At 44.5% G+C, this 18647-nt stretch overlaps 1 protein-coding gene across 2 annotated transcripts; it reads right to left on the bottom strand.

The window, feature by feature from the left end:
- Window positions 1–399: 399 nt before the first annotated feature.
- LOC117589762 (glutamate receptor ionotropic, kainate 2) lies at window positions 400–9888 on the bottom strand. Of its 2 annotated transcripts, XM_034281949.1 has the most exons (13): window positions 6402–6824; window positions 5870–6025; window positions 4053–4147; window positions 3815–3904; window positions 3574–3731; window positions 2824–3499; window positions 2587–2756; window positions 2267–2527; window positions 2077–2208; window positions 1819–2017; window positions 1648–1759; window positions 1455–1574; window positions 400–1395 (listed from the first exon to the last, which is right to left on the bottom strand). In XM_034281949.1, the coding sequence occupies exons 1-13, from the start codon at window positions 6517–6519 to the stop codon at window positions 1100–1102; spliced, it is 2583 nt and encodes an 860-aa protein (XP_034137840.1). In that variant the 5' UTR covers window positions 6520–6824; the 3' UTR covers window positions 400–1099. The 2 variants fall into 2 exon arrangements, with proteins under 2 accessions (XP_034137840.1, XP_034137841.1); XM_034281950.1 differs by lacking the exons at window positions 3574–3731; window positions 3815–3904; window positions 4053–4147; window positions 5870–6025; window positions 6402–6824 and adding an exon at window positions 9882–9888 and having other exon boundaries at window positions 2824–3015.
- Between the last annotated feature and the right edge of the window lie 8759 nt (window positions 9889–18647).

Consider the following 18647-nt stretch of genomic DNA (forward strand, 5'->3'; position numbering starts at 1 on the left):
TAATTTGCTAGAGAAACCGAACTGGAGTCGGCTGAAGGCATTGATTGACGGTTTGCGGTTAGGCGTCGGACAAGCCACATGAGCTGCCCAAGCGTTCAATTGGTCGCAGGTGTTCATGGGATCGTATCGTATCGTATAAATAGATATTTGGGGTTGATATTTTTGTTAACTTGCTTTATTTAATTATAAGTAATTTTATGAAATTGTTTTTGTCAGAATTGCCTGTATGCGCGATAATTACATTTTACATTCTTACAATGTGTCTGAGGTTTAGGGGCAGGAAACTACATAGAAGGGGTATAGACGGGGGTGTTGTAAATTTCTTAGCTAAAAGTTACAGTTTACTTAGGTTAGTTCTACTCTCTAAGGTCCGTTGAAAATATCGGAATTATTTTTAACTTTTTGGTTGGTGTAAATTGTGTCCAGATATACTTAGGGTTACGCTGATCTTGTCGTCTGGATTATGGGTTTGTATATATGTATCTTTGCTCAAGTGTATGTGTGTGTGTGTGTGTGTATAATTTAGCTACAATTACGTCTATAGGTCAATTCCCAAAAATGCTTTCAAATATAAATGCAATACGATTCGATTTTCGGTTTCGATTTCTTGTAGGTTTTGTTGTTGTTGCTGTCTGCGTTGTGGTTCCTTTAGTGTTTACTTGCTGTATATGTTTATTACGAGTATTATACGAAAGTGGGAGTATAAGTTGAACCTGTATAAATATATATATATAAATACGAATTAATATACATAGATTGTAGCTTTAGTGTGTATATATTTTCGGTTTCGGTTTTGATTTTATTTCTTTGATTTCGTGTCTGTCGCCTGAACCTTTTTTCTGAACGTAGTTTGGTGGCTGCTTCTCCCTCTCCTTTGCACACTCACATACAGACAGACACTCACATGTGTATAGGTAATCCCAAAAATATTGAATATCGAATATCTAAGTACTACGACTGCGTGGGATGGCGACAAAATTTTGGATCTATTTTATGTCGCTTTTACTTGCATTTTTGATTGAAGTTCCACTACCAGTACCACCTCATATTTGATCTTACTCCAACTTTAAACCCATTCATCCCGGGTTTATGACTTTTCTCATTCGTTGAGTATTGCACTGAGACGCTCCTCGACGGCGACCTTGCGCGACTTCCAGACAAACTCACAGACAGCTATGACACAGGCCACGCCCATGCCGCCCATTAGCACCACAAAGACACCGCCCACATTGGCCAGACCCAGTTCGTTGGCCGCCGATGATGACTTGGAGGTTTCCACGCGGCACTTGCCACCGCCGCGTTTCTCCTTCCACCATTTGGTTTTCAGTATGTGCAACTTTCCCTCCTCCTGCAGCTTCAATATGACACTGTTGATGGCAGTGCGATAAGGTGAATCTGAAGAGAAGGATAATCTATGAAAATTACACAAGATGGATCTGTATTTAATGGCTTACTTGGTGGTGTGGCAATGCCATAGCTTTTGGTGTCCAACATGCCGCCGACTTGCGTCAGTTCGCAGTTGCGTTCGGTCACATACTCAATGGAGGTGGACTCCATTAGGAAAGCATAGGAACCTGGCAAAATATGCAGTATAAAAAGGAGAAATTTAACTGAAATTTAAGTTTATTTGCTCTTATTTGGACGCACCTTTGCCCTTGGCCACGCGCTCGACGCCTTCGCCATTGCTGGCTGTAAATACGGAGGGACGAGCCGATTCCATGAACGACCACATGCGCTGATATGTGGAGATTTTAGAGTCCTGTCAAGAGCAAACAATGAAAATATACACTCGTATTTGAGAAAACATTCAGCAGTTACCCTGAAGAATGCCGCGGTGCTGCCGCCCTTGAGTGCTCCATATTTGATTCTCGTTTGTTTGGCCAAATCCTCGGCACTCTCGATGGGCGAGTCCATGCGTTCGACAGTCAGAAAGGCAGCCAGATTGGCGGTGTACGAGGAGATCATAATCAGTGTGAAGAACCACCAAATGCCAGCCACCATGCGAGTGGATAAAGCTCTAAAGAAGATTTAAATGAAATATTTTAAACGAAGAAAATGTGTGTGGTTGATTCCTACTTGGGCAGAAAATCGCAGCCTTGTTGCATCAGCGATCCAATGGCAAACCACATGCAGTTGAGCAGCGTGAACTGACTCTCCACCTTTTCGCCATGAGCATCCGTGTACGCGGGCCACTCATAGGGTGTGAATCTACAGAGAACAACAATGTCTTAAGCCAATAAAAATATATTTCAGAATCGCAACCCACTTGGCCAGAATAAAGAGCAGCACGGAGACGCCCAAGTAGGCTGTTGCCATGTAGATCCAAACATCCAGCGATAGGGGCGACAGGAAGGAGAACAAATTGGGCGGCTGCTTAATGGGTTTGCGATAGAGGATGGATACGCCCAGGTTCATGAAGGGTGTGGTAAAGTCCACAGCCTGTTCCCGCTCAAATGTGATGGTTAGATCCGCTATGGCCAGATCAGCACGCTGCTCCAGCAGGTCACGTATCATGCCATTCCATTCGCTGCAAGAAGGATTCATTTAAGGATAAAGGATACTCTTTTGTGTAGCTGCTATGCTTACCCAGTTAATTTATTTAAGCTTCCATAGCTGCCATCGGGCACCAGCTGGATTTTATAATTGAAACCTAGAGACTTGGAGATCTCATGGATGAGATCCACAGCATAGCCCTCGAACTGATCGTTGCCACTAAGCGGCACCGCTGACTCCTTGCGCATGCAATAGGGATTGCTCTGCAGAGAGAAAAATAGGCAAAACCAATTGAAAAACGATCCCGAAAGACTCGTGCTACATCCCTACCAATATGGTGGTCACCACCAGAGTTTTATTCTTCAAATTGGCTTCTATTTCCTGCTGCTTTTGACTGAAAGTGCGCGTAAAGTTGATGCCATCGGGCAGAGTGGAGTTCCAGGTGCCGATCTTCCTTATGCCCGCTGGTGTCAGCTCCACAATGTCCAGCATAAAGTCGGTGCGGAAACCCTGATGATCGAACTTGATCACATTCGTGAGGCCCTTCATCTCGACAATCTTCATGTAGTTGATCAGACTGAAGCCGTGCTGCCAGGTGCTCTGCCCGTCGCAGCTGATCGGATGAATGTCGATCTGCTGCGAGGTGTCCAGATCATGCAGCGCCTTGGCAAACAGATGCACAGCATCGTACATCAGTGCCGTCTCCGAGCGCACTGTGGTCAGATTGGCCGAACGCAGCAGTCCCTTCTCGTCGATGCTCCACTGGCGCACCACATCCGAGACGATCTTGTCGTTGATCAGCCGAAAGCCGGTAATGTTCGTGCCACCATAGCGAAACTCATCCAGGTTGACGGTGTGCAGGTCCAGGGACGTGACCAAATAGCTATGATAGTCGCTCATCATTCCAATCTGCTGTGCCTGCTTGAGTACCTCGTGAATGCGCTCCGTGGAACAATCCAGGACAATGTGGGCCTCAGCTGAGTTCTTGATTTGCTTCAGCAGGGGACTGTTTGTGGTTGGTGGTCGGTGGTTGTGACAATTGTGGGGCATGTAAATATTTCAAGTATATTTGTTTCTTACCGGTAATCCCCGCTGTCGCTTAGCTGGCGCACTGTGATGGGAAACGGTGTCATGCCGTGCGCCTTGAGCAGCTCCTGCAGTCGCACGATGCCGTCATTGTTCTCATAGATTATGGTGAACGTCTTCCAGCCCCAATGCCGTACAATATCCACATAAGCCTTAATTCAAACACACACACACACACACACACAGACAGAAGTATGTAGAGAAAGTGGAGGTGGAAGCTGCTGCAAATTCATACCTTTGAGAGCGTATTTGGATGCGGATAAAGGTTCACCAGGCAACTCTCACGCCGCAGTCGGTAGTCCCAGCGATTCTCCAAATGTGGTATCTAGAATGAGTGGATGGGATGTGTCTCTTGTATCAAACGGCTTTCCATTCCTACTATTGCCATTATCCTAGTTTTGTATGCAATTGCATTCCATCTGCTTCACATTCACATTCCACAGTTGCAAATACACATTCAGACTCATACTTACTTCCATGTTGTCGCAAATACTCTGTACATGGCTGGCGGTATGCGAGGATTGTGGTCCGAATATGGCAGCGACACCAATGTTCAATAAACCGCAAACTGAAAGACAAACAAAAGAGTGCACTTGGTCTATATCGAAGTAGGAGTAGGTTTAGAAAATATTGAGACAGTTGTGAGTAGTTGGTTGAACTTCGAAACATCATTATCATCGCCCTAGAACTCCAATTGACAATCAAACCAAACCGCATAAGCTCCTACATCGGATGGCAAGGAACACATGTTCTTCCGCTTGCAGCACAAAAAAGTTTTGCAGTTCCCTGCCTTGTGGCAAATTGAGTGAAACACAAATCCCCCAAAGGGCTTAAAAGTCACAAAAATTGATTTTCAAGTAATATGCTTGGTTCCGTTTCCATTCTCATTCTCATTCTCATTCTCATTTTCATTCTCATTCGTTTGCCATTTCCCAATCCCCAATCCAATTCCATGCATCTGTATTGTGTGGATGCGGGCGGCAGATAATCTGAAGCTTTGAGGTTGACTCTGGCTGCCAAAGAAACAAAAAAAAAGGAACAAAAAACTTACAAAAGAGCCCCACAAGTAGCAGCCGCCGCACAGTAATGTGGCTTGGGGGCTAGGGTAATGTTCAGTTAGCCTCGTTCGCATATTTAAAATGCACTTGAGTATGACATAATTTCATTTTGCCTTTTTGGCGTTTCCTTTCAACTGCCAGCTAAAATCAAGCCTCACATCCACATTGACATGACAACCCTTGCCGCCTGTCTGTCAGCATCCTTTGCCTCATCAAACCCACTAAGAACGTGTAAGTGCAGGTGCGGCTACGGCAGAGATGCACTTCGATGCTTCGAGTCGGTGATGCGGTTAACATCCTCATGGGTGTCTCTGCATGTGTGTGCCTCAGCTTTGGNCGCGTGCGTCCCACCCGCCCGCGCGCCGGGCTTTGTGTTTTCGGCTCGGAAAGGTTTTTTGGCCCCGCCTCGCTTCGGGCGGCTGGTGTTTTTTTTTTGGGGGGGGGGGGGGGGGCCACATACAACCTTCAGCGTCGTTTGTGTCTCATTTATCACAGGAATATTCGCCCGCCCGCTTTACGACTCATTTTCAATGCTTAACTTTTGGCCTCTCTCGTTCTGCGCTTTTCTTCGAGATATTAAATTTGCTGAGCTTATCATCAAACAATGCTCGGATTGCTCCCCTGATGATGTTGATTTGATTTTGATGCTGCCTTCCATTAAACTTAAATTTAAGCTTATAAAGATAATAGTTTTAGTGCCCCGAAGTAGGGGGAAGAGTGTGCATTTTGTTTCCATGGCAATGCAGACACAGGATGATCAAGTTGGAAACTCTATAATGCTAAAATGTATTTATAATTGAGTACAAAATATCCAGCTTTTACTCTAGTGATTGGATTTTGACCTCCATTACCCCTGCCTTTTGACAATATTTGTGGCAATAAATTATTCACGATTTATGTGCGCCAGAAATGTGCAACAATGGCAGCAAATTGCATTGATTGGAAGTTACAAAACAAGAGGGAGAGAGGGAGTTCGGTTCGGTTCGGTTCGGGCCCCAAGGCGTCAATTAACATAACATAAATCGCAAATCAAGTACGGATGCAGATGCGGATACCAAAAGGAAAACAAAAGGCTTCAAGTAAAGTGATAAATAAGAACAACAAAAAAGGGAAGAGACAAATGCAAATCATCGCAGCATCAGAGCAGAACAGAGAGCAATGGATATGGGGGAGAACGTGCAAATCAAATATGCAGAAGGTAAAAGCAACACCTGGCATGCCCCACCACTCACCCCGTTTGCCGGCATGGAAGCTGTCGAAGGGGGAGATGCGCTCGATCTGGGCCACCAGCTTGGAGCGCGGCAGAATGGAGCGGTCGGCATTGATGCGGTCCACGGCCTGGCGGAAGGCAAGCTCCTGATGGTCATCCGAGGGATGGAAGAGCCCACCTGCGGCGACAAATGATACAAAGAAGGAGAACAATATAAAGGTAAAATCATGTTACAGATATGTAAATACAAAAGTGTCCAATATTATTTGCATGCAATGGGAATGGGAATGTGAATGGGGAACTGGAGCCAAACCGGGTACGGGTAAACAAACAAAACACAGATACACACTTACACACTCGCGTATTTTTAGAAAACACACACACACACAACCATACCCACACACACAAACATTTATGCAGAGGCACGCGGCGCTCTTGATTATGACGTGAAAAAAATCGATACGCATAGCAATGCGATGCGTAAAATTGGATGGAATTTTGGAAGGCAGCAGCATTTTGTGACAGCCACTCAGGGATGCGTATCCGCAACTCACCAATCTTGATGATGTCTGGCAGAGCCTCCGACTCGCGGCAATTACAGATTAATTGTAGCAGCAGCAGCGCCAGCGGCAGGACCATCACTCGCCTGTTCTCCTTGCCTCTCCGTCGCATCTTTGGAAGGCTATCAATCGCAGTTTTCAATTTCAACTTAATAAATCACTGGCCGCAATTGACGTCAGCAGAGCACTCGGTTATCTTTTTGGTGTCTAACAACAGACTCTAAGCATTTTCTCAAGGCGGCAAATTCCGCTCTGTTTTTCTTTTGCTCAGTTGCTGCTGTTTGGCTTATCTCTTAGCTGATTTCCTGCGCTACCGTTGGCTGTGAGGATGGAACACCCACTGAGCAGGCAACCTTTGATATGCCTTCTTTTATCCTGTTGCAGAGCCTTCAGCTTGGAGTGGGCCACCCAGTGGTGGTGTTGGTGTATGTGTGGGCCAGCATCCAAATGCCGGCTGACAGTTTGAACAGCTGCGCAGTGGATGCTGAGCACGGACCAGGGTTACATTGCCATGCAAAGAAGCTTTGCACTTCGAGGGTTAGACTGGTGGGAAAACTCGGAAAACTCTTAAATGAAATGCGCTTTGGTAATGTGCTTTGTGAAGCTTTCATAGAGCTTGCGTGGAAATATTTCTAGAGGAAATGAAAGTGAATGCTTGAGAAATTAAATAATGGATTTTTGGATTTAATATTTCAGTAAAATTTACCATTAAATAGGTCCCAAAATGATCTAGAAAAATCTAAACAATTCCCTTATGATTATAATACATACATTTTAAGATAATGGAGAAGCTCTTCCCGCCCATTCAATCTTTTCAACAGCGAACATATTTCAGTTCTTTCAATGAATGGCCAGAATTAAAGCCCAGCTGACATTAAGCCCGATACTGTTGGCCTTTAAGCTGAGATTTTCGGCTAATTTGAGCCAATGAATGCAATGCCAATGCCATAGGGCTGGGTTGGCGTTCCTTTGAAAGCAGCACAAAACGCAGCATCATCCTCAGTCTTTGCCCTTAAGCCTGGGACCCACCTTCGTCATAAGCTCTTTTCACATGCCGAGGAGAAAAAGGATTAAAAAACATAAAGGAAGCTGCCAACGAAACAGTAGCAAATAAATAAAACAGAGAAGCTCATTATGCCGTTGACCGCGTTCCTACGCCTCAAAGTGCACGGACGACACAAAAGGACGGACAGAGAATGAGAGAGAAGGAGAGAGGGCGTGAGAGAGTGAAACGGATGCGGAAGTGGAAGCGAGAGCTGGAGCCGCAGTGGCAATGCAATGGCCATGTGAATTTGCAGGCGCGTAAATGTGCGAGTATTAACAATTTAACAAACAAAAGGCAGGGGCCATTAATAACACACAGCTCTGCCGCTTAATATACACAAAAGCACTGCAAGAAATTCAAAAAAATAAATAAGTAAATATAAATAATTTGTGGAATTTCTTTGATATTTTTTTAATATTTCTCTTAATTTTGTTGGCATGCCAAAACATGTCAAAAGTCAATTTTGATTTGACTTTGTGTTTTTTTGCACTGTACATGCTCGTATATGTGTGTGTGTGTGTGTGCCTGCTGCTGCTCTGTTTGTTGTTGGCCATAAATACAGAATGTCGTTTTTGTGGAAAATCGTGGCAAGTCGCGCTTGGAAATGCGCAAAAATATCATTGAGCTCGGTTGCCTCCTCAAATGAGTCGGATGGAGTCCGTGGCAGCGAAATGCCAACGCGAACTGCATGTGTGTGTGTGTGTGTGTGGGTGTGTTCGCGTTGTGTGTGTGTGTGTGTGTGTAATCATGCATATCTTTTGGCAGTGGGTTTTTCGGTTAGTGCCTTATTTACATTCGCCGGAAGCTGCTGGTTGTGCCTGTTTCCGTTTTTGTCTGTGCGACTTCATCATCCTCTCTGTCACACTCTCTCTCTCTCTCTCTGTCTCTCTCTCTGTCTCTGTGTTGTGTGTTTCCTGCTCTTCCGCTCAGTGTATACTTGTCGTGGCAATGAAGTAGAGCAATGGACTGGCTCATTAATTTCAACATAACGCGCACATGGCCAACAAATTGTACCCGAAACACACACAGACATGCCGCACATAAATTCCACAACACACACAGATGCACACACTCACACACAGACATAGTTTTGGCTCTGGTTTTCGGCGGTAATTATTTTAAATTAAACCCGGAAAGCACTTTTCCACCAGGTGCTCCCAAAAGTGTGCAGCGCATTATTAGCATCAGAGTCAGAGGAATTTTCACCATAGAAGTACTCTAGTAGTATCTGTAGGTATCTGTGTGTGTGTGCGTGACCCTGCTTGATGCTCTCTTAAGCATGAGAGTGCACTTTGATTTTGTTTGCACGCCAGACACGAAGAAACCGAAGAACTTGGATGAGGTCAGAAGTGTGACTGGCTTCTTGACTTTCTCCTCCATCTGTCTGGCTGGCTGGCTGGCCGTCTGTCAATTGTCTAGCCTTCGTCAGCCCTGCCATTGGGTTTGTTTTATTATCCCCCGAATGCTGACAAGGTTTGTTGGCCATGTCCGAGACATTTAGGTCTAATAATGCTCCATTCGACCCACATGAAGGTCAGCCCCGAGCAAACTAAAATATTTATACTGTGCAATGCATTGTGCACAATTTCTGGGCAATGCCGGAGCAGAGAATCCACTTGAAGTGGCTCAATTGGGACGTTTCTACTGTTACGGAATGCATTTATTATATGCAGGTTGCTCGACAGAATGTGAAAAGAATGTTTAGTTGTAAATGCCACACAATGTTTCTTATGTTTTGTACCCAAATTCATGCTCTCTTCAGCTCTGAACATTGCTGGACATTCAGCAAACGAAAATCACCACAACAGACAAAACCACAACAAGAGCAACTTTCATTAGTGGCTTCGCCGCATTTCTATCCCTCCGCTTTGTTTGGCTTTTTCATTGCACACACAAAAAAAAGAAGAAACGAAACGGAAACAAATATAAAATGAAACAATTGTTGCCTCTTTGTGTTTTCACTTTTAATTAATTAGCCGCTTAACCATTTACGGCATGCAGCAAAGTGATTGCAGAATTATTGCAATTAAGAGCCAGCATTTTTAGCTTTTAACTTGAATTTGGTTCAGGGAAAGCTTTTAATTTATATTTAATTCCAACGCTAGCTGGAAATTTAATTTGCCCTGCAGCTCAATTCATAATTGCATGAGGCAGGGCTCTAGTTCCATAGTAGATTCCGGAGGGCAGCTGCTGCTGCGTCTCCTGTCAATTAAATGGCGCACAAAAAGCCACTCAAGCTGCTTTTAGTGAGTGCTCTCCGGCACACTCTCTCTCTCTCTCTCTCTTAGCGGCGCTTTGCCTACACATATTCTCCATATTCTGTCGTTTTTTGTACGCTCCAAGGACACTTTTATTAGTATTTTTAGTGCATTCGACAGGCAACGTCACAGGTCTGACACTGATAGAGAGATGACTGGCATCACGAGGACAGAGGCACACGTCAGCCTGGTCTGGTGACCAGGGAAACATTGAAACGAAAATGTTGAATTTCCTCTGCCATGTTTCTGTTTAACTTTTACTCCGCCCCAATGTTTATAAGCGCCTTCAAATCCACTTTGTAAGTCATTCCTTTGGCAATAAAGGCGAAAGTGAGTGCCGCTAATATAAAATTGAATTTAAATAAATGGAGTCGAGGCCGTAAAAAGCCGAAAAGGCACGACGCCTCGCCTCGCCAGACGGCTTCGATTCTGATTTGATTTGTTTGCGTGGGACGCACGAGGCGCCGCCTGCCACACGTCTCTTTCGGTGGCACACGCCCAGCACTTAGGCGCCATTTGATATGCAACAATCTTTGGCAGCATACCCAACAAAAAAAGAAAGAGAAACAAAGTGAAGGAAAAGCAATAAGGAGCAACATAATCATCATCATCTTCGTCATCATCATCATCATCAACAGCAGCAGCGAAATGCCGGAGAAGGAGCGGTTCGAGAGCTTCGGTTGCTCTTTGTAATAAATCTTTGAGAAAAAATGTGGCATGAAATCGTTTTAATTTATTCATGCCACGCGCCCTCACTTTCTGCTGATTGAGGGTTGTGGTGGGGGCTGGGATGAGGATAGGTTACAGCGATTGATTAAAAATGCAAAGGACTGCACTGCGCCGATCCTTGAGGCTCCAAGTAGACACACATCGACATGCAAGTCTCGGGCAAGCCTCCCGCCTGCCGCCTGGCGTCTCCTTCCCCACTGAGCCTTTGGCTTTGACTGTGGCCACATTATGCAAATGTTGTTCATACAATTTGTAGGCAAGCTGCCACCATTTCGGTGTTACAGCTACTGTTACGGCCTCAACTTGTGCCGCTGACGCTGCCACTGCCGCTTGGCTCTTTCATTAATTAGACGACAGCCTGTTAGCCAGCTAATTAAAGAGTCGACCTACAAATTTGCCAGCTTGTGCGTGCCATGTGGGATAGATTTAGGCAATTAGCCAACACACTTTACTCGCAATCCTTTGCCAAGTGTTCACTGGCTGGGATTTATCCAACTCACTTCCTGTTGCCCAACCCTTTCAACCCCTTCCGTCGGTCATGTACCCCAACAAACAGCCAGCGTTGCTTACCTTTTACAAAAACATCTGGCTCCTGCTCCTTCCCAGCGCGTGTCCTTGCCTGCCCGATTGTACAATTTCCCCACTCACAAGCGCTGACAACGGTTGAGAGTCTATTAAAAATGGATTATCAGTGTGATTGCCACCAGTCGTCGCCATGAGCAGTGTCAACCGAACAAGTACAAGTAAACACAGCAGCTGCCGTCAGTTTATTTCCCATCTATAGCTACAGCGCTCCCAGTTGTTTGAGTTGAAATGTTTCAATTAGCCAGGCACACCATGAAGCCGACACTCGTCAGAACTTGTGCATGTGAGTGAGGCTCCGGCCAAGCCCAACAAAGTTCAGATGAAAGTTGCGATTAGATCTTCGTGATGAAATGGTTTGCTCAGCTCAAGTGTAGATGGGTTTTTGGTACTGACATATTTAGGACCAACAGCCAATAACCCCGCAGGCAGCCTCAGGCAGCCTCTTCTGTGTTCTTTACAATTTCCTTATGGCTTGTGGCTGGCAAATAAACATATTTTCTATTACCCATTACATTTCCATTTTATTCGGGATAGAATTTGGAATTGTTTTGCAGCATTTACAGATTTGTTGAACATTATTTCTTGGTTGTTTAAAGCAATCAAGCGGAGTGCGTATCCGTGGACAAGCAACTGCAAAGTAAATAAGCGAAAATATTTGCAGAAAATGCACTCTTAATATTTGTTGTACTTCATGCCACAGAAGAGAAAGAGAGAGAGGGAAATGAAATGGAATACCACCTCCCAGCTATTAGCCATACCATCAGCCACATTGAACTGTGAAATTGTAGACATTTTGTTCGTTGCTGTTTCCAATCGATTGAGATGTGAGATGCTTTCATAAGAGCAACTTTTGGCCTGGGTCTGTTCAAACTGCCTGCCTTTGAAATTTACTAAATGACAAGGATAATCCATGGGGGATAAGAGCCGAAGACACATGTGAACAGAAGGTAAAACCCGTGAGCCGCTGCCTGATGTGGAAGTGTTTGCTTTTCACTCACCTTCATTCCTCTCTCTCTCTCTCTCCGTGGCAGTTCCCCAAGGCGTTTAGCACTTTAAATACCAACCTGTTTCAGCATCCAACCAGCTACCGTATACGCTTCTGTATTTTTTTATCCTCTCTCTTACACACACACACACACACGCACAGCGGTGTATACATGTATAAGTACACGCATAAGCTGAAGTCTTGAATGAGGTGCAACCCTCTTCAGTGGCACCATCTTGTGACTGGGGAAAGAGTTGCTGGAGAAACACACACAGAAAATGTATACATACACCCACGCAGGCAGTCAGAGAGATGCCCATGCACAGAGACGTGTACATGGGACGAGCATCTTCATCATCATCGCATGCATATTCATGATTGCTGTTCAGCATTCCCCATCTGCCTGGCCCCGGACTTGGGCTTGTTGCTCCTGCAGGCAGTTATGCAATCGAAAACTTTGCACTGGCCCGCACTGGAGAACGCTTAATGGATTCCACTGACTTTGCTATACAATTTAATAGTAGAGAATCCCTGCCACATGCCTCATTCAATTTGGAGAACAAAGTTTTGGGTTGAATTCAATCAACACCCAACAACATTCGCTGGACTGGCCTGCAGACTGGACTGTGGACTGTGGACTGGCCTGCAGACTGAACTGAAGAATGTTTTCGAAAAACTTTTCGAAATTATTATTTTCGTGTTAAATGTTTTTCTGTGTTCACGGAAAAACTTGTTTGGTGGCAAAAGTTTTTGATTGTCTTCCCCGAAAGCAGGCAAGGCAGGAGGCTGGCGGCATGTGGAAAGTAATTACCATGCAAGTGTTGAAAATGTCTGACAGTGTCTCTGCATGTGGTGGCACGTATCCTTTTACTAGTCGGTGTGTATGTGTTGGCCTCATCAGCTGTGGCATTTGACTTCTGACTGTGTCGTAAAGTTGATCCTGTCCCTGTCATGTTTCCTTTTGCCTGTTTGCTAAACTTGTCAGCGCTGCTGGTGCTGCTGCTGCTGGCAATTTGTTTAATTAAATGCTCACACGGACTCAAAGCACACACGCACACACACACACACACACACACACACACACACACACACACACACACACACTTACCACAAACACTCAAACTTCCGCTCACATTCTCTAGCTTTCAATGGAAACTTAAATTGCGTTATAAACGACCAGAACCAATGGAAGGAAAGCGCCCACCCAAAACTCATACAAACATCAGTTGCAGCTACCGCCTCCCATCTGGCCCTCTGGCCAACTCTGGCTTTATGGTGGCAGGTGTTGACGGTTTCAATTTAGCGCAGCGCACTTTTTGGCGCCACACGGCGCGCTCTTTCCAAAAGTGGGTCAAAGAGGAATGCTGCCAGGCAACGCACCAACTGGGAGGATAACAACTTCAGTGCTGTGCAACAAACAATTTGATTATGAAAAGAGACTTGAGACTTCTGATTCAAGGCTTAAACGACAATCACAGACTCAAGACTCTCAGACTTTAAGACTTTTATGCTCAGACATGGATGGAATGAATGAACGCTGTAGAATCAAATGATTAGAGGAAAACCCAATGCTCAGAGATCCTAAGCACAGCAGAGTGGAGTACTCCGCCATTACATTTGCATAGAGTTGTCTAGAGTTGGCTGGTGTTTCTGCTGATTTTTTTGTAGTTTTCTTCAGGCCATGCAATACCAGAGTCTGGCTGAGGCTTTGCTCTATTTTCGTAGGCGCGTGTCCCCCATATTATCACTTCTATCGCCCTGATTACCATGTGACAATGTGGCACACAAAATAAAATCAGCATTTTTGTCTACCCTGAACCCACCCGAACGGAGCTGAGTTCGCTGAAAATGAAATGTCCTGCAGGCACACACAAGTTGCTGCCCAAACAGGACACGCATCCTCATAGAGATGCTTACTATTTCGAACTACTCGGATTTACATGCGTCGAAAAACACGTTCCGCCTCCCCAAGAAGACGTCATGAAAATGTTGCCAAAATATAACTTTCGTCGTGGCTGGCTTTAAAGGCTTGGGCCCGTTGAGGCGTTCAAGGAACTTTCGGGGATGCCAAGAAATTGAAAGAAATAACGACAGTTTGCTAGTTTCTTCCTTTAAAGGCTTGGGCCCGTTGAGGCGTTCAAGGAACTTTCGGGGATGCCAAGAAATTGAAAGAAATAACGACAGTTTGCTAGTTTCTGGCTGGCTTTCATTAGGAAGCCTCGACAGTGGCACAACGTCGGAGCAGACGATGAGTGGACTTTTCGTTCTTTGCCAACTTTAATGGAAGAATGAGCAATTTGAAGGACGAATAGTTGGGAACTTCCAGAGAGACTCTCAGTCAGCCAAGACGAAGGACTTTAAGTTGAATTTAAATATTTAGATTGATCAATGAAATTGGAAAACTCGATAACCGATTACTGTGAACAAACGTTCATTATTTTCGATGGAAAAACAAAGCTATTGTATGTGCCAGCACGTGAAGCATTGTATCGTTAATAGTACCTACATATTCCTGGAACGCCACTGCCATTTAGGCTCCTATATATATGGGAAAACTTCTTAGAGAAGCCCCTCTGCTCCTGCCACCTAAACTGTGTTTGCTCTTGCCACAAAAATGTAGTGGGGAAAATTCAATTTCGTTTGTTTATGCGCAGAAGACTAATTCAAATGCAAAGATAAGGCACAGCATTGAGGACTCGACTCGTACAATAGATGGATACTTCAGCACGCTTCCTTCTCGCTATCTCACTGTCAGTCTCCCTCTCCACTATCTCACACACACACACACACACACACTCTCGGGACACACGCATATGCTGATAAAGTTTTAGCACCTGTAAGGGAGGAGCACGTGGAGGGGATGGAAAAAAAATGTGGAAAAGCGAAAAGAAAAGTTTGCCATTTACAGCCCATCAAGTCGGCTTCAATTTCGCCTACCTTTTGTTTGGCCCCAGCCCCAGCCCCAGCCTCTGCCCCACCCTCACCCTTAACTTTCACCTTTCCGCTGCCTCCCACAGCCACTGCCCCATTCCCACTAAGTTGTACAGGTGTTGGTGTGTGTGTGTGTGAGTGAGCCTTTTGCTCTTTGCTTGACACTTTTGGCCAAGTTTATGCGCTTTTTACAACATGTATCCTTTTTGCATGTCGACTTACTGTTCTGGCTTTGGCTTTCGCCATTTTATTGCATCAACACAAGGTTTCTGAAGCACTCAAACACACACAGGCACACTGAAAATTTTGGAAAAGCAACAGTCAGGTCAGGTGTGTGGCTGGAAGACTTTGATGTAAGCCCGGCTGGGAGAGGTAATCTAATGTTTTACCCGTGGTCTGGCGCTGACTTCTTGTTCTGCCCGTTCTGTTTTGTTTAAGTTTTGTGTCGTGACACAACACTGAATTTCAATTACTGCCTGGCCGTGTCCTTGCCAAGGGAAATGACTGGTTACAAGACCGCCTCCATCTGGCCAGCCTCAATCTGCGCGTTCTCAGGCCTTAAAGCTTTCCAGACGCTGCCGAAAATTTGTTCCACAATTTATGTGCTCAATGTTGTCCAAGTGTCCTTGTGGGACTTGTGCTTCACATGCACCAATACAAACACACAGCCAGCCAGTTCGTACATTATTTTCATTCCGAGCCTATCGCATGGGTTTATTTGATTTTGGTTTCGCCTTTGTGAAGTTTTTTTGCCCGCTCCTCACACTCATAAATATCCAAAAAGGCATCGGGCAGTGTGTTTGTTCTGGCCTGACCCCGTAGGCTCATCTGCCGCCAATCGGGACGCTCCGCTCCGTCCCCGCTCGGGGGTGTAATGGCAGGCCCAAATATTAGTGCAATTTCCACGTTGACCAAAAGTTCAATTCATTTTGCACAGGGACGTGTCGCAGCGCCTCAACTGTTTTCATAAGAATTTATTGCTTTTTCTTGGCAACTAAGTGGTTCAGATTTCTCTTCGCAGCCCTGGTCATTCCTGTGTGGTGTGTATTGTGTAATATGCCTCAGATTTAGTGCTGCTGAAATTACTTTTCCCTTTTGTTCATCCTGCTTCGCTTTCAAGCGTCCTACCATTTTTACCCAATTTCCAACCTATCGTATTGAAAATTGAGTTGGTTTTGAGTTTGCCAAGCCAGAAGCATCCACAGACCACAGAATGACAGCTGGGTGGGCCAGTGCTTAGGTAAGATTTTCCCAAAATCAGATTGTTTCTACTCCATGGAAACGGTACAGGAAACTTGTAGTCTTTAAGACCATTCCATGCTTCTTACTCTCTGAATTTTGCTTCCGACTTCGGTCCTGTCAATGAGAGTAGAGTGTTTTCATTAGTTTGAAGTTTTAGTTGTCTTTCCTTTTTGCATATTTAAGCTCTTCTCTTGATTTATTTTTCCTCTGTTTTTTGTCTCTTTTGTTGTAAACAACTTTGAATTTTGACAACAATGCATTTTCCAAGGATTAAACACAAAAACGACAAACTAAAAGTTACGCTAAAACGAAGGGAAATTTATGGTGTGATCCAAGAGTTTGTGAACCATAAAATTGAATTTCAAACTGATTTGCTGTTCAATCTTTGCGACTGCATCGTTAAGGCATTACTTTTATAGAAGATTGTGGCTTTATATTTACTATTTACATATTCCCTAAGGATATTTACAGAATTCTAGATACATTTCCATACATATTCCCACGTACCTACAATTCTTCTGCTTGGCCATAATTCATTGCTTAATTTCTCCTAATTAGAAATTATACTTAGGTGCTTTTCTCTATCTAAAATCTTTTCAATTACGCTCTGCTTATTATTCATGGGATTGTTTATTGTCAGCACTTCATTCTGCTGCCTCCTGGCCCTTCCCTTCCCAGATGACTAGCCACAATTTGTGGCCCTGGACACATTTACACTCGACATGCCTTGGCACAAATTTGAAATGCGATTTGAGGCTTTGCTTTCATTGTGTGTGTGTACACACACATATACCGATGACGTCACTGAAATTCATTTGTTTTATGCACAACGTATTTCAGGTTCTGTGTGTGCGTGCAGTTTAGTGGTCACAAAATCTGGAAATTGTCCTGGAAATTCCGAATGAAAATGTAAAATACAGATTGGTCGCCTTTTGTATCTCAAAATATGTAAGCATTTCCTGTGCGTATTGATTTTCATTCTGACAGCAAAGCAAAAATATTTATTGTCAGCTCAAGGGAACGGTGCTCAGGACACTCGAGAGAGCCGATTGCCGAGAATGCCAGCCAAGTTTTGCACACAAATTGTTCCCAGGCGACAATTTGATGCTGATGATGATGGGGTCTGGGGCCTGGGGTCTGGGGTCTGCCTGTTCCACCTTCCCACCCCCCCCTAACGGTTAGGGGAGCTCCGTCAATAGAATCAACGCGGCAAACGAGAAATTTAACAGAGGCAGCAAAAGCCAACTATTGCGTTGATGGGTTCATAATTATGGCCATGTCCTTGCTTCATATACACACCCAGAAACATTTCTGAATGCTGACATGCATTAATATTGATTGTTGCTGTCGCCAGAGCCGCACTAATCAGAGAGACATGTTGGTAGCCCGTGTGTACCCCGTGCCCGTGACATTGACACGAGAATCCTCAGCGAGCCTCGTTCCACAACTCAACGCATCCTTGTATCGCCAGCATCGCCATTGTCGTCAATGTGATGATTCGCCATTCCGTTTTCAGTGTCAGTGTCATTGTCATTGTCAACGCCCCCAATGAAATTACATGTTACATATCGCATTTACATGGCTGTCATGTAGTTTCCTTTCTGATTCTGTTGTTCGTGTGCTGTTCGAGGCATGTCCTGTCGTCGCAGGAAAGTGTGAAATTGCGAGCGATGCTAATTGGGAAAAACGTTGTTTGCGTTTTGTCAGCTCAAAATGAAATGTCCATCGCTTGTGCGGGTAACAATCAACTGGATGTACATACATTCTGTTGCACATTTAAAGGCAGATAAATTGTTCGAATAATTCTTAAATGTGGAAACTTGTCAAAGCAGCTTAAAACAATACAGCTCCAAGTGGTGTGGGTAATTCCATTTGCCAAAACTTTAAACTAAATCCTTTTATCTCATAATTTTCTTTCGCTAAGCCTGTCAAACATCATCCAAACTTTGTTTGCGTTTAATTAAAATTTCACAGTTTATTAAACTTAAAGCAAGGCGGCACTAATTGATCAAAGCTGGGCCCAGTAGCAGCAACAGCAGCAGCAGCAGCAGCGGCAGTTGACCTTGTCAAGCTATTTGCATATAATTTAACCTAGAATCGATTTATATATATATACATTTAACGGACCTCAGAGGACAGCGGAGACCTCCACAAAGAAATGCTGTGGAATTTTTTGTTTTGCTTTTGTTTGACAGCAATCGTTTACCACTCAGAACTGTGGAACTTGCGGCCCGGGAACTTGGGGAAGTTTTAATGAGTTGGCAAATGGCATTGGCAATCCGTAGTGGGATGCTTGCTTGACACTTGGAGCATGAAATCAAACTAATTAACTCAAAATTTGCACATAAATGCTGAGCAAAGTTTCCCCATTGGGGGCCCTCGACTTGGCATTTTCATGTGATTTTCCGCTTCCTGCACATGATGATGGCACTGCTGCAATCGTACGCAAGTGAGCGATTGCCCCA

The sequence above is a fragment of the Drosophila guanche genome, unplaced genomic scaffold (assembly GCF_900245975.1).
Source record: "Drosophila guanche unplaced genomic scaffold, DGUA_6, whole genome shotgun sequence".
Taxonomy (NCBI): Eukaryota; Metazoa; Arthropoda; class Insecta; order Diptera; family Drosophilidae; genus Drosophila; species Drosophila guanche.